Source organism: Bos taurus, chromosome 5, assembly GCF_002263795.3.
Source record: "Bos taurus isolate L1 Dominette 01449 registration number 42190680 breed Hereford chromosome 5, ARS-UCD2.0, whole genome shotgun sequence".
Lineage (NCBI taxonomy): Eukaryota > Metazoa > Chordata > Mammalia > Artiodactyla > Bovidae > Bos > Bos taurus.
Genome location: NC_037332.1, coordinates 7478971 through 7495147, shown reverse-complemented (window position 1 = coordinate 7495147; position 16177 = coordinate 7478971). Strand labels below are relative to the sequence as shown.

Genomic DNA, 16177 nt, shown 5'->3' with positions numbered 1-16177 from the left:
CAGTTTGCATTGACAGAAATTTCCAATATTCCACCACAGACTCACTTTAAACACACGATCATAAGAATGACACAATCAAATCAGCCTCATTTAGGCACTTATTTGCCATTTTCTTTCTTTTATTATATTCCTATCTAAATTATAGACTCAAATCTATGATTATACAACAATAATTATTATAAAAACTAATATTATACCTTCTAATAAATCCATCAGGCTATTGTATAATGTTAAAGTCTAGTTTATATTTCACTTTCAAATATTTCATTAAAACCAGAACATTAAATGGAAATTTTTTTTAAAAATTCCAGTTTTACTGAGATACAATTGGCATATAGTACTGTATAAGTTTAAGGCGTAAAACATAATGATTTGACTTACATAAGTAGAAACATTAGCTGGAAGTATGAAAAAATGATCAAATGGTCAAAAGAATAAAGAAACTGAAGAAAGAATCAAACATGCTATTGCTTCAGAGATACTAAATGATATACTAATTTCAGAAAAACAAGTTTCTTTGTAAAATTCACATAAAAATCTGAAGTCAAAGTGTAATAAATTCATTTTCTGCTACAGATTTGAGTTCTTGTAATTTGTAGGCATACTGATACTATTTGAAGGCATTCATGAATAAAGAAACATGTAAAACATATACATCTCCATACCACACTATGTTTAAATAATATATAGTCACAATACAGATACATATCATCAATCACCATGGGGGTTATCTGAAACTATGGGAAACCAACACCTTCTCCTAGTGATTGAAAAAAATCTACAAATTGTTCAAGCAATTCCCCCCATAACATCCCCATAGCTATGCCTTGGCATTACCATTTCAGCCCTTACCCTGCACTGACCCATTTTAATTCCCACTTGAAAACTCTAAAGCCGAATACCATGGATATTATTTCCAAAAGGAACCCTTGGGATGCTGTGCTGTCATTGTTGTCAGTATCCATGGGTGGATACTGCAGTAATGGCTAATGCTTGCTGAAGTGTTTAAAGTCTGATGAAGTGAGGAAGTTTCTTAACTTCCAAATTTGTGATATGGTTAGGCTCATGAGCTTCAGAGCAGTATTTTGAGTCCTTGGAGTACTGTGGTAATTAAAAAAATAAAATATAGTCCTTTTAGGTTTTTACTTAGACAAGGGCTGAGCCAGAGATTTATTGAACTAACAAATATACCTCTATGTCTATGCATTCTTATACTTGGAAACAGATAAAATGTTCTTCAAGCCTCTTCCCCCTTGTTGTTGTTCAGTCGCCCAGTCATGTCCGACTCTTTGTGACCCCATGGACTGCAGCATGCCAAGCTTCCCTGTCCCTCACCATCTCCTGGAGTTTGCCCAAGTTCATGTTCATCACATCAGTGATGCCATCATCAGTGATGCCATTCAGTGATCTCATCCTCTGATTTCTGCCTTCTCCTTCTGCCCTCAATCTTCCCCAGAATCAGGGACATTTTCTCCTTAGGAGCATTGTATTGTGTTAAGAGCCTACTTAGCTCCTTGTGAATATTGAGCTGTATATAATACAATTATACCAAAAGGCTTCGCTATGTGCCTAGGCTTATCCAGATCCTAGGAAAAACAATGCACTAATGCTGAGAATCTGACAAATTGGGTCTGGAATTTGTATATGGCTTTTTTTTTTTTACATTATTTATATAAAATGAAAAAAATTTCCATAATTAGATTTTTCACAGAACACACATTTAGAGCCACTCTGCAGAAATATACAAAATAATACAGAATTGAAGATAAAGTAGGGTTGGATTGACCATGAAAATTTAACATTCCCACCTTGCGGGGAGCCAGCGGGAGGACCTCCACCCGTGGCAAAGGTCATGAGGAAGGAGGCTCGACATACACAAAGGCGGGATCGAGCCTCAGGAGTCCCCCTGGAAATTCTCGAGCATCTACCCCCATAACCAGAGACTGCCTACTTTACTACTTTGTGCTCTCACCTACACCTCTGCCTTTATGGGGGGCTGCCCCCCACCACCTCTTTTGGAGAAGGAGTTAACTTAGAGCTCCAGTTAATAAAAACTCCTGGGCGTGACAAGAGTGTTTTAACCTACAAACTCCTCTGAAGGTTCTCTAGCCTGCCTGACAGGCTTGTCTGGCCACATGTGATTGCTCACAGCCTCCCAACCATGAGAGGCACAAGATGCTTTAAACCTTCTAAAAACAGGTTCCTTAGAAAAGTTAGAAAACCATTAGTATAAGTATAGTGGGCTGACTAGAAATTGTTTTGGTGACGGGTTTTTCATTTGTTGAGCCAATGTTTGTTGCTAAGTCTCCACATCCCCTGCCCTTACACACATTAATGAATATATGGAAGAAATAAGTATTAACCTTTGATATTAATCACGTTAGACCTTAGGCTAAGTAAATTCTTTCCTTAACTAAAACCCACCACATCCTCACCCTATAGGAATGTAATTTTATCTGATACCTTTGGAAGATGGAGTCTTTTTTAAGAATAATCAACCCTGGAGAAATAAGTGTCCTGGTTGACTGACTGCTGTCACAAGGAAAGGGCCATAAATTGTCAGCAGACCCCCTGGCCAGAAGATGATGTAACACCCCTAAGACCTCTGTATACTGTATATTTGTATGAAGCACCTGACTTTGATAAAAGTCAGGACTGCTGACCCCACGTGACTTTTGCATAACATCTCAGTGTATAAAAGTAGACCATGGAAAATAAAGAATGGGGATCAGTTTCTCGAAATACTGGTCTCCCCACGTCGCTCTCTCTCAAACTCTGGCTGAGTCTCCATCTGGAGCACAGAACCCACCAAGCTTACTAATTTTGCCTGGGCTTCTAAGATCTGACCGGGGAGGCCTCAGTGTCTCCTCTCCTTTGGGAGAATGGAAGGATGCCTGCGGCCTACATAAGTGATGCAAACTTCTTGTCTTGAAGTTTTATTAGTCTCCCGCGTAAACCAAGCTACTCAGCCTCTTTTCTCCACTGAATTTTCCTACTGAGCTATCCTCATTCTATTACTCTTTACATCTCTAATTAATATCTAATTGAAGCTATTGTATCCTGATCCTTGCCGACGCCGTCCCCGCTTTGAGCTCCCTGGATCAGCCGGGGCTGGACCTCGGCACCACCTGATCATTAATATTTTTTAAATCTGCAAATACATCCAAGGACTGCCTTATTAACAACAGAAGTTTCTCCAGATTATCTCTGAGAGTATTCAACTTGACTGAGGGCAACAATTACTTAAAATCTCAGCCTCTGAGAGCACTACCCTTCTTTATAGAATTCTTTACAGAACAACAAAGAGATGATTCTAAGCAGAACAGTCAAATACCTAAACATCTCTGAAGCATGAAATGTACACAGTCCATATATGCCTAAGGGAAAACAGTATAGCACAAACATGACTTAATAAAAAAGACTTATGTAGAGAGATTACAAGAATTCTGAGTTTGACCTATGCATCAATCAGGTCACTTACCAGATATCTCCTCTAGGCACTGCTTAGCTGTCTTACTGTATGATAAATCCATCTTGGTAGGGCTGGTGCAGGAGTCGGCAGATGGTAAAGAAGTCCCTTCATTTTCTGGATGAGCTCTGAAATTAACCAAGAAGACAGAAATGCAGATTGCTGTCATCAGTGACTCATCAAAGTTCTCTAACACAGGAAGAAATCAATGTATTAAAAGTTTTCTATTAAGGTGAATGAGCATTTCTTTATGTCTGAGAAATTTCTTTATTTTTCACATAAAACTGAGACACACTGGTTGTAGTGAGATATTAAATCAGATTTCCTTATTTTTCACATACAACCCAAGTTGTAATGAGATGTTAAATCAGATTTCTTAGACTTTTCTAAGTTTGAAAGCTTGTAATTACCAGTGTATTCTTTTTTGACAAAAGGTTTGAAAAGATTCTTTTTTTTCTTTTTGCTGTTTTAGATAAAGTCTGGCTAAATTGTGTTCTTCTGAGAATAATAAAAGCATTGAAAATAACTCAAATATTCTTTCCCTGCAAATTCTATAAAATATATCCTAAAATACAAAGTATATATAAAATAAATACTGACTTTGCTATGGGCTATAAATGCCACTATGATGTTTTCATTTCAGAAAAAAAGTCAATCAAAAAGAAATTCTCATTCTGAAAATACCCTTTTTATATTGTTTTATATTTGTCTATATATATACATGGATATGTATTTGTGTGTGATTAATATGTAAAGATTGGGTCTAATTAAATAAAAAGCTCTCCACAGAGGGACCTCACATGTTTTGATAGTCCAGTCTTCATGCAATGTTTTAAGAGGCTCTCTCCTAGTTGCTGCTGTTGCTAAGTTGCTTCAGTCGTGTCCGACTCTGTGAGACCCCATAGACGGCCTCCTACCAGGCCCCCCCGTCCCTGGGATTTTCCAGGCAAGAACACTGGAGTGGGTTGCCATTTCCTTCTCCAATGCATGAAAGTGAAAAGTGAAAGTGAAGTCGCTCAGTCGTGTCCGACTCTTAGCAACCCATGGACTTCAGCCCACCAGGCTCCTCTGTCCATGGATTTTCCAGGCAAGAGTACTGGAGTGGGGTGCCATTGCCTTCTCCATCTCTCTCCTTATGCAGTTTCAAAATCTACAAATATTTGGTCAAGAATACCACATATTTAGAAAGTCCTCACCATGAAGTACAAGAGAAAGAAGGAGACAAGCAATACAGCACTGCACCCTGGACTTTGTTCTTCATAGTTACCTCATTGGTTTGGGGTCCCATTCCTACAGGGTTTGGACCATGGAAAGTAATCACTAAATATTTCTTACTTTTAAAAAAATCTAAAAAGAATATTTATATGTGAAAGAAAAATCAGTATATCTTTAATAAATTTTCACTTAATATCTCACTTTTATGTTAAATCCTGATTTTGTTTAAGAGAAAATAAAGTGTAGTCACCGATGTTAGAAATTTTTTTTTTATTTATAAGATATGTCTAGAAAGTCTGAAAAATTCATTAGGATCTTAATAAATCATGGAAAATTAAATGCTGTGTGTATGTATATAGGAATTGATATAATAAAAGAAAGATAGAGGCATGTAAGAGTTCATAGAAAGCTGCGCCTTGACCTCCAATGATTTCTAGCAGACATTCCTAATTTTCACATCAAGTCCCAAATTACAAATACTTATTTCTCTCCTATTTTGACAGCACTTCATACTCTCACAATGTGACATTTGTGCAATTATTTGATAAATGTTCATCTCCAAAGTAGAGTCCATTCTCCGTATTTGAGCTACCATTATACTCCAATGCCTAGCCCCACGTCTAGCATATATATGAATGAGTAAACCTTATCAGTAGTGATTATAAACATAGTGTTCTTGGTGGGTAAAATATATGGAAGGAAGCATGGGATAATGATGCATGCTTTGGGTCTGGTTGGACACTAGGCTCTCTGAGCAGTTATTAACTCATGCGACCTTGCTAAGTTACTTAGTTCCTCTGAACCTCAATTTGCTTCTGTGCAAAAGTAGACAAATATGTTCTTCACAAAATAACTGTGCGCTCAAGAGCTATAATTACTAAAGGTCTGGAAAAGCATTCTCTTGAGGCTTGTGGGACTCTGGCCAATGTTAAAATGTGGGGAGTGTATCTGGCTCTCTGTGCTACTTACTTTCTTCTGTGGCCCCCAGGGTCTCCTAGTTCCCCTGTCTATTGCCCATGCCCATTTGCTTCCAAAGTTCATTTTCATCTATTCCTTCACTTGGGCTCTTTACTTGTGAGCCATTGCACCTCCTTGGCCTATTCTTTAGCCTGGTGTCTATGAATGTGGGGGGAAATATTCCTCTGACATTTTCTAAGGATTGTTATTACTTGCAGAAGAATTTTAAATTGATAGTATATAGTGAAATAGGAGACCCTGGGAGAGCATACTGGCTGCCTGCCAAGGAGTCTCTGGGAGGAATGGGCAGTTAGGAGAACTGGCTGGGAGCCAGGGTAGTCTACAGTCACACAGGTCAGAGACGCTGAGTCACGGAGAGCAGTTCTCTAAGATGGCTGTCTAATGCCCAATGCCAACTGGGTCTTCCTAGGACAAAACCTGAGCTATCTCAGGAATCAGAATACTTGTAGCCATGTTAGTTATAAAGATGCAGAGCATCTCCCGCTAGGAAACTCTCTACAGAGCAAAAGAATATACAAAATATACAAAATAGAATGTATTTTGGGAGTAGAGTTTTTCCTTGCTGCAAATAAACACAACTTAAAAAGTACTTCTCAGTGTATGGCTATCTTCCTCAGTATATGAAACCTGGTATTAATTCCATTGGCTAAGTCCCCACCCTTAGATAAAAATATTCCAACTTCAGTCTTAGAAACCTTTGTTTTATTTTATTTTTTAATGTGACAGTGAATATTTCTGGCTGATTTGCTCTTTAACTTTTTTTTCCCCCCATTTGTTGTTTTTAATTTAGGTCACAAGAGATACTTTTATTTATACCATATTTTCACATTCTTTGGTGTATGTGTCACTCTATTCCCCATCTGAGCTACCTACAATAACAATGGTAGAGTAACAGATTGATTAAGGGAAGGAACATAGATAAGTTAAACTTCAAATAATTATAAAAGACCCCAAGAAATCCTTTTTGGTTTGTATTCACATGTATATGGTTCCAGACCTTCTGCTCTACATATGTTACAAGCCATCCATTTCTCCATGATTTGCACCTCATTATTTGTTAAAGTGGGGTCAGATTTTTACTCTAGTCTCTAGAGGGACAATCAATGTTAACTGGTAAAGATTTAACTTTTATACAAATGATCAAATAAGTTTAGTTTAAACTCTGAATTCTCTCAGCATGTCCTCTATTTTTGTGCATGCTTCATTCCAGTAAAATAAAAGGCTCCAGGGATGATTCATAAAATAACTCACGAAGACTTAAGAATCAATAGCGTTCTCTAATCAAAAGGTACAGTCACATTGGCATCATTCACTGCTTCTATGTAAATTGATATTGAACTCTCCTCATATTGACTGGGAAAAGGGAAAAAAATGAGTATCATGAGGTTCCTTCAAACTATTCAGAAGACATTATCTTGTGCAGACCATCTGTGCATTTACAACATGGTCAACATTGAAACTGTAAGATAGGGCACGACGAAGACACCATTTAATTTATTTAGAGTTCTAATATTAATATGTTAGTGCTAGCATCTGTTACTAAGTCTTAGTAGGTAAAAGTAGATTTCAGCAATGATTAACATAAAATTCACTTCCCGTTTAAGTGCACTCACTGTGTGCCAAGCGCTATGCCTAGTGTTTTATCCAGGGCATATCAAACTCCACAACAATACTGTCACTCTTTTCTCAGTGTCTGGTTGCTTCCAAAATTCATGTGCTGAAACCAATGTGATGATACTAGGAAGTAGAGCCTTTGGGAGGTGATAGGATCATGAGGATGGAGCCCTTCTGTATGGGATCAGTGTCATTATAAAAGAGAACTTGGAGAGGTCCCTCACCCCTTCTACCACATGAGGACAGAATGAGAAGATGGTCATCAAAAACCAGGAACCAGGCTCTCACCAGATTCCGAATCTGCTGGCACTCTGACCTTAGACTTCCCAGCCTCCAGAACTATGAGAAATAAATGTTAGTTGTTTCAGCCACCCAGACTACAGTATTCTTGTTAGAGTAGCCAGAACACTGGTAATGTAGGTGCTGTGGATAAATTAAGGGTTTTAGAGGTGTAACAGTTTGCCCTGGTAGATACTTAAACTGTATTTAAACCTGGCATCTTATAAATATTGTTCTATGAACCACTACCCTACAATTTAACTCCATCCAAGTGTCTCTAGACACTGACCATGTTAATGTATGTGATGTCTCCCCAGATAACAGATAGCTTAGCCACTAAGTTATTAACTAAGAGTTAATAATGTAACAGTACTTAATGGTCTAACCTTAATTTTACTCTTTACTACTTAAAATTTTTACTTTGAAGAAAAGGAAGCTATTACGCATGCCATCTAAAGGAATTCAGCAATACATCTAGATACTATCAGTGTTCAGATGTTCAATTTCACAAATAGAGGTGTTGCACATTGGTTTATATATATAAAAAAATCTATCCATATGAACTCATCTTTATATGGATATACCAGTTACAAATGTGGACACAAGCAAAATTGGTTTGAATCAGCAACATTAATAAATGGTCCTACAGTTCCTGCTTTATAAATTCAATATAAAAGAAAGAAAAATCAAGGATCTTTCTAAAAGCAGTTATTTCCTTATTGGTGGGCAGCAGTTGGGTGACAGCCGGGCGAAGACCAGCAATCTGTCAGGATGAAGAGCAGGCCAGGGTGGATGGGACATTTGTTAGAACTGTATGTTGCAGGAGGGTGCTGAGCAAATAAGAAGTATACTGAGGACAGCGGGAGCCAGGTTTCTCAGGTAACAAAAGAAGGTGCAAGCATGGGAAGGAGAAAGCAAGACAAAACTGCATGCTGATTTGGAGTTGGAGGCATTGTGAATCCTCTAACAGATTCCTCACTGATATTGAGATAAATGCATATGTGTGTTAAGTATACACCTATTTATTTCACCATTTAGGAAACCTAGGAGCAGTGAGATCAGGCTCCTAAATATTATCCTTCACAAAAGAACTCAAGCCACCATAGGTAAAAGCTCAAGTTAAGGCAGTGAGAGTACATGATGAGTCTGAATCAGCTTGAGCCAAAATGAAGCAAAGTTATGAAAGAAAAATGGAGTGAGCGGAAGTCAGTGTGAAGTGCATCCCAGTAGCCTGATTTGAGAAAAATTAAAAAACACAATAAAGAGTCATTATCAACAGATTATAATCCATTGAAGGCAAGAAGAGTCCACCAGTCCATAAAATTTAAAGTGAGGGAGAGGGATAGAGTATAGGAGAAGGAAAAAGAAGAGGGGAAAGAGGAGAAAAATAAGAAGGGATATCATTTTCTAAAAGTTGAATGGCTAGACATACATACAGATGGAATTAGAAATCACATGACATCAATTGGAGTAAATGATTAATTTAGGCAAGAAATCTCAATGCATGCTAAAATCCTATGGGTGAAAGTGGATCAAGGAATAGAATTTTTATAGAGTCTCCAAATATCTTCCCATAAAAATATCTGTGAAATAGAAATGGGGCAAAATAACTATAGAGTAGAAAACTAGCAAACAATATCTCAAACAAGTGATCAAATTCAACATCACTAAAAAGAGTCAGACACGACTGAGCGACTGAACTGAACTGAACTGAAAATGAGAAATATTAGTATTATTGATACCTGAAAGGAAGGAAACAGAAAAAAAAAATCCAGCATCATTTCTGTGACATTCTAGACAAAAAGTATATTTGTGGGTCTAATCATGAGAAACTATCAAACAACCCCACACTATGAAATAGTCTATAAAATGCTTGCCTTCAAGGACTTCCCTGGTAGTCCAGGGGTTGAGACTTTGTGCTCCAAATGAAAGTGGCTCCAGTTCAATCCCTGGTGGGGGAAATAAGACCTTACATGCTATGAAGTAAAAAAAAAAAAAAAAACTTTTCCAAGAAAAGATGAAATATAGGAAAAAGAAACAGTAGTGGTTTGGTTGGGCAATCTGGCACTGAAGCTTGTAAGATAAATATAGAAAGGGCAGTTTACCAAGCTTCTCTCTGAAGAAATGCCAACTCATAGCCATCTTCCACACAACAGACCCTCTTCTAGCATCGGCTCTGTTTTCCTGCTTAAAATACTGCTGTGTGAGGGAGGTTAAACTGCTACCCTCTACCCTATGCAGATATATATATATATCAAATTTAGCAGAGCCAAGTTTGCATGGCAAGCTTTCAATAAGCTTTAGTTTGTGCTGATGACCAATTATGCCCAGTTCCCATAAAACCACAAGTGCAGCGTAATCTGTAATAATAGCTGCAGGGCTCACAAAAGTTTTATCTGCAAGATGGTTAAATGCTTCACATTTCAATTTTTGTAAACTCACAACCTCCTACTCAATATGCTGGTTCAACAAACAAGTTAAACTTAAAACCATATGAGTAAGCATTTTCAAAACGAAGGTTTTGCATTCTTTGCCTTTCAGAACATTGTATATTCAGGTGCCAATTTTCTGTGTCACTTTCTAGGCAAATCTGAGATCTCCAAAATCTTGTTACAACCTAAATCTTTCCCCCAAACCCCTAATGTTGTTGTTCAAGACACATTATATCAAACAAAAGGAAACCTCTAAATTCAGACCTTCTTAACATGATTTTATAAACCAAGTATGTATAAAGGTTTCTGCTTATATTTAATAGTTAATCAATGGGTTTAAGAAGCACATTGATTTTTCTCTCAGTTTAACAATGTTTTGCCTTATCTAAAGGTTGAGTTCATTTTTTTTTTCCTTTGTGAAATGTTTCCCCCCGATTCTCTCTCTTTGCCTTCAGATGTTTGCTCTATGTCCAAAACACTCTTTTCTTGACATTTACCACAAATGGTCAGAAAATAACAAAGAGCACATAGACCTCCTCAAACTCATAAGTTATGAATCCGGTTAATAGCTATTTTGAAATTTATTGGGTGCTGTTAAAAATACTGAGGTTTAGAGAAAATGTACAGGTCTTTCATGCCTCCTTGACTAACTTCACTATTCATGTATCTTTACAAGCACAAAACGTATAGCTGTGAAGTAATGAAAGTAAAAGAAATAGAAGAAAAAAAGGCACATGGAGAGAGGGGAGACAATTCTGAAGATCCCAAGGAGCTACGGTAACAAGTTTTGAACTCCAGGCAAGGGAAACAAGTTTGAAGACTGTAACATAGAGGGTAGACACCAAGAAAGAAGAGGAACATGGAAAAGTAAGCTTTTCTTAAGTATGTTCTTACTCTTTATCTTTCTTCTCCTCTTATAATCAGTACCTCTAATTCAAGTTTAACAAAGCTGACTCTGAAAGTCAGTAAATGTCTCCTTCATCCAGCCACTGAGCCTGGTATATCCTCCCTGACCTCTCCCACTAACAATTTACTTATACAAGAAGACAAAGTACATTTTAAGATTGTGCCGCCCACCCATGCACTCAAGTGCTAGACTACACACTCACACAAAGTCTACAGTTTTTGACATTCAAGAGTTTCTACTACAATCAGGCTACAATCAATCTTTGTTTTCTAGGAAAACTGATCTTGCCAACAACCTACATATCTTGTGTTGATGCTGTATATTTGGCTCCTTTAGTCTTACATTTCCTTTTCTGTCCCTCTCATCTCTAAATGTCCAACTCTCACTTCTCTTTCAGAATCCAGCTTAAGTGCTACTTTCTGATTCCAACAACAAGTGGTAATTTTCCATTTTTCAAAATCTCAGTTGCCAAATCTGGTTCACTACTGTTTTTTGTGTTTTTTTTTTTTTTTTATAACATTTCCTGCTTCATTTTGTGGTTATGTTTGAGTCAGTCTCTCTTCTACTACACTGTGGACCACAGAAAGAAAATAACATATGGGATGTGTGATGTTTCACTCTGACCCTGATGCCTTATAAAGTAAAGCTATTTAGCAGGGAGTCAGAAGTGGGGGAGATACATGAACGAATGTCCTGAAGAGTAGATACGGTTTCATTTTGTAAACATTTTAAAGTTGTTTATATTTCAACTAAACTTTACCATTTATAGGAATAAAAGACTTCTGACTTTTTCTTATTCCATTGTACATTTTTGGCAGTGTTTCTATTCTTCTATAGTGGGTGAGTCTAAGCCATGATGATGGTATTTCACTCAATTTTTATTTGGTTCCTATTGTGGGAGGCTTGTCCTGGGCAATTATGCTATCAAATAAAAATAGACAAGACTTATTTTTCAATGAGTGTATGTTATAGTTGGAGGTGGCTGAATTCACACTTGTTAATAAGTAAACAAACAAAAAAACAGTGGATGGTGATAAACTATAAACAAAACACAAGAGGACAATATAGCATACAATTCTGGCAAGAGGCCTTGTGAGTATTCCTTCGGATTAGATAGCTGAAGATAGACTGTGTCAATAAGCATCATGTAAGTAGAGCTCTGATGAAAAGGAACCTGCTCTGATCCAGGAGAAAGTCCTTACATACAGAGAGAATGTCTATGACAAAGTCCCCAAAGTAGGACAAGTGAGTTTGCTGAGAACAGAAGGAATGCAGGGATGCAGGGACTGTGGTTTAAGGGCTAGATAGAGGCGAGATAGAGGCCAGATTGTGCAGGAACTTGTAGGGCTTGGTAAGAAGCTTGGGTTTTACTACATGTAATGGAAAGCCAACAGACGGTTTTATGAGTTTAAATGACATAAAATGTATTCTTTTAGAAGATTAGAGTCCCTGTTGTGCGAACGATGTTACTGTAAAGAGCCAACAGGAGATGCTAGAAGACTCACTGGAAACTAGATGAAAATTGGTGGTACCATGTCTTGGACCAAGGAAAGGAGGGTGGAAATAGAAAGAAATGTACAACTAAGGGATGTTTTAGAGAATGAGACAATAGGACTAGCTGAAAATAAGACGTGTTGGGAGGGAATGATTGAAAGAGAAAAATGAAGTATGGATTCATTCTAAATTTTCTTCCTAGTTTCCCAATGAAGTAATCATGAATTCTAACCTCTAGTTTCTAGCAGTTTTGGTTACTAGCATTTGCATATTACTTAGCAATTTGCCCGTTATTTTTTCCATCATGCTTTGATGTAAAAATGTCAAGTTTGGATGATGCCATAACATTCTTCCTTCCACCTGACAAATTCTAACTCATCTTTTAAGTCTTATCTGTTTTTTCACCTTTTCTTTAATGCATACATTGACTCCACCCTCACACAAGAGTCAGGAAAACTCTTCTACATTATTTGTTGCATACATTTCCATGGGAACAATTATTTTTTTTAAGTTCTTGATTAAATTCTTATCATTATCACCAATATACTGAACCCCCACAGAGCAGAGACTTTTTTGCTCTTTGTAACTGTTATAACACAGTATTTTCAGAATGAGTAATGAGTACATAAAAGAAGAAAAAAAAAAACAACTTTGGTGATTTTCTTTTACTTAAACTATGGAAACTGGTCACTGTATCACTTAAGAATCTTCAGTAGTCACCTTAACACTTAAGACAGCTTAATCCATTCATACAGGTCTAAATATTGGAAACTTCTTACAGTGAATTAAAATCTTTTTCAAGTTTCATCTTGATTTTAGTGCTATCCACACATTAAATGGATAAGGTATGCCAAACTCAGAACTACTTTTATCACACTGTAGTGATAAATGAGCTACAGGAACTTAATATAGAATATCCTTGTACTATACAGGAGTAGGTCTAATATAAAATTCATTAACTTCTAAAACTCAACATTATATTTATAGGACATTGAACATTCAATTTGCAGTAAAGACTATTATGAAGCAAATATTAAAGTCCCCAAAGGAATAATTAATAACCAGCATGACCTAGAAGTAGACTGAGAACAAGGAAACATATACATGACCCATCAATCTTCTCATTATATAAAGGTTATTTAATTTTCTTTAAATATCAAACATATGCATGTTATACATATATATATACACACATAGGTGTTTTAAATTTTTTCTACTTAAAAGCAGTAAAGTATTTCCCATTATAAATGAATTTTGATGGAGATATCTGCAAATCTGCTATTGACATTTTCCCAGCCAGAATTTCCTTAGTAACAATATCTCCTATTTCTACATGTACAGAAAGAACTGTGAAGCAAAGGAGAGCACACTAGAGATTCAGGCGTATATGGGTTCAAAGGCAAACTCCTGCTAGCCCTGTGACTTAAAGGGATTATCATTATTTTGCCTTGAAATTGCTTCTTCTTCATCCCTGTAAAATGCTGTTATATCCCTTTGTCCTGGGTTTATGACACAGTTTAAATGAAAAAAAAAATGAATACAAATTTTGTAATAGAGACTTGCATTAAGTAAGCACTCAACAAACATCATTATAAAATAGTACATTATTACTATTATCTTATCAAATGATTAGCAACACTAGGAAAGTCTGTCAGGGATCTTCCAAGAAAAATTTGTAAATGGTGTTGGAGTAGAGTTGAAAAGACACTGGGGTCACAAAAGCCGTATGATGTGACTCTACAACTTTCACTGACCATTACAAAGCTTGAATACTGTCTACTCTAAGATGATTTATATTATCATTACTAAACTATTCTGAATTTATAAAACACTTCAAGCAATCTTTGCTTCATATGTAGAATATGATATGACATTTCTGATTCAATGGTTTTGTTTTCAATTACTTTAAATTATTGAAAATAAAACACAGAATTAATGACATTTATAAGCAATTTATTCTGAATCTGGCTCTGTGCTTAAGTCTTTACACAAGATTGTCCTAATTTAATCTTTAAAACAACCAAATGAGGTAGATATTCAACCACACTTTACAGTTTCTATAGGTTAGAAACTGAAGTCTGGGGAAGGTCATTTACAATGTGGTAGGAATTGTTCTGGGGCTTCCCTGGTGGCTCAGACGGTAAAGCGTCTGCCCGCAATGCGGGAGACCTGGGTTCGATTCCTGGGTCGGGAAGAACCCCTGGAGAAGGAAATGGCAATCCACTCCAGCAGTCTTGCCTGGAAGAACCCCTGGAGAAGGAAATGGCAATCCACTCCAGCAGTCTTGCCTGGAAAATCCCATGGACTGAGGAGCCTGATAGCCTGATAGAGTCGGACACGACTGAGCGACTTCACTTTCACTTTCAGGTACTGTTCTTAGACCTGTATAAGTATCAACTCATTTAACCTTCAAATTACCTTATGAGGAAGCTTCTATTATTGCTACCTCCATTTTACAGATTATAAAAACTGAGGTCCAGCGTCTTTAAATGTATTACACAAAGTCACATGATCAATAAATGATGTCATCAAGATTTCAACCCAGGGACCCTGGCTCTTGGGGCCACTATCTCAACAATACAAGGTGCTATTTCTGAACCATGGTAGAACACACAGACTCGACAGCCTGAAATCCTAGCTACTTGGCTATACTACCTCACGTTTATAGTCTTCATTTTAAAGAGTGCAAACAGAAACTGAAAGAGGCTGGAAAATTTGGCAAAGTCACACAGCTGATTCACACTTTAACCTCTAAAGTGTGCTGCTTCCTCTTTTAAATTAGCAAAGGCTATACTTTCAAATGGAAATCACTAAATCTGTACCCACTGGATATGTTATTGCAAACAACCCAAAACATCTGCTGCTACTTACAGAAAGAAGCTTGCTAAATTGGTGGGTATGTCCTTTCTGCTTAGATTGATACTTTCTTGTTGAAATTCATCTGTGGTGATTTGAAATGAGGGACGTTTTTTACGGAATATACTTGAGAGCCTCAAGTGTGCCGAGTGTAGCATATTTCAAACTTTATAATTTCTTCTTATATCGTTGAAATGTGGATTATGATTCTAACATCTTAAATTGTTTTTGGTCAGGTAGTGTCTCTGGAGTTAAAAGGATCTGCTGACTCCCGCTGTAATGGGGGTGAGGCAGGCATGACCTAGAGCGCTCCCGCTCAGCCACTGGTCTGCAGCCCAGTGTGCCCCTCCCCCAGGCGAGTGGCCCTTAGAGCAACTGTCAGGGAGCAACCGTTAGGGATCCCGCTCACACATTGGCTGGCGCGGCAGTGGGCCCTTCCCCCGACCCCGTATAAAAAGAGTCTGAATTCCGACTGAGGGAAGATGGTTTTTGAGACACTAGCCTGCTATCTTCTTGGTCTGCTACCTTTCTGATTAAAGTCATTTTTCCTTGACCCAGCGACCCGTCTCTGGGTTTACTGCCCTGCCTTGCAGCGAGCAGAGTGAGCTTGGGCTCCATGACACCGTGCCATTTGAATACAACAGTTTTAAATGGATCATTGCTATAAGTCAGAAAAGCAGACTTAAATAAGGTAAGCTAAGATCTGAATTCGGTAACTAAACATTTGTTTGGATGAGTACATAAGGCCCTGGTTGGGGGTGGGGATGGGGATCACTTAAAGCACTTAGGTTTTTCAGGGAGGGAAAACAAAGCATTATAATTATTTTCTTTACTTAAAAACTCATGTATGCAATAAATTTAATAAAATTTGAAACAATATAATCTTGATCATTTCCTATTTGTAGTAAATGCTACATCCTATTTTTCCTATTT

The 16177-nt window shown here is 37.3% G+C and overlaps 1 protein-coding gene across 7 annotated transcripts in view; it reads right to left on the bottom strand.

Annotated features, from left to right (window-relative positions):
• Positions 1–16177, bottom strand: part of NAV3 (neuron navigator 3) — an 893819-nt gene that overhangs the window by 188589 nt on the left and 689053 nt on the right. For all 7 annotated transcript variants that reach the window (XM_059886494.1, XM_059886491.1, XM_059886495.1 and 4 more), the window contains one exon: positions 3482–3597. In XM_059886494.1, coding sequence (XP_059742477.1) covers positions 3482–3597 — 116 coding nt within the window. The remainder of the gene's footprint in view (positions 1–3481; positions 3598–16177) is intronic.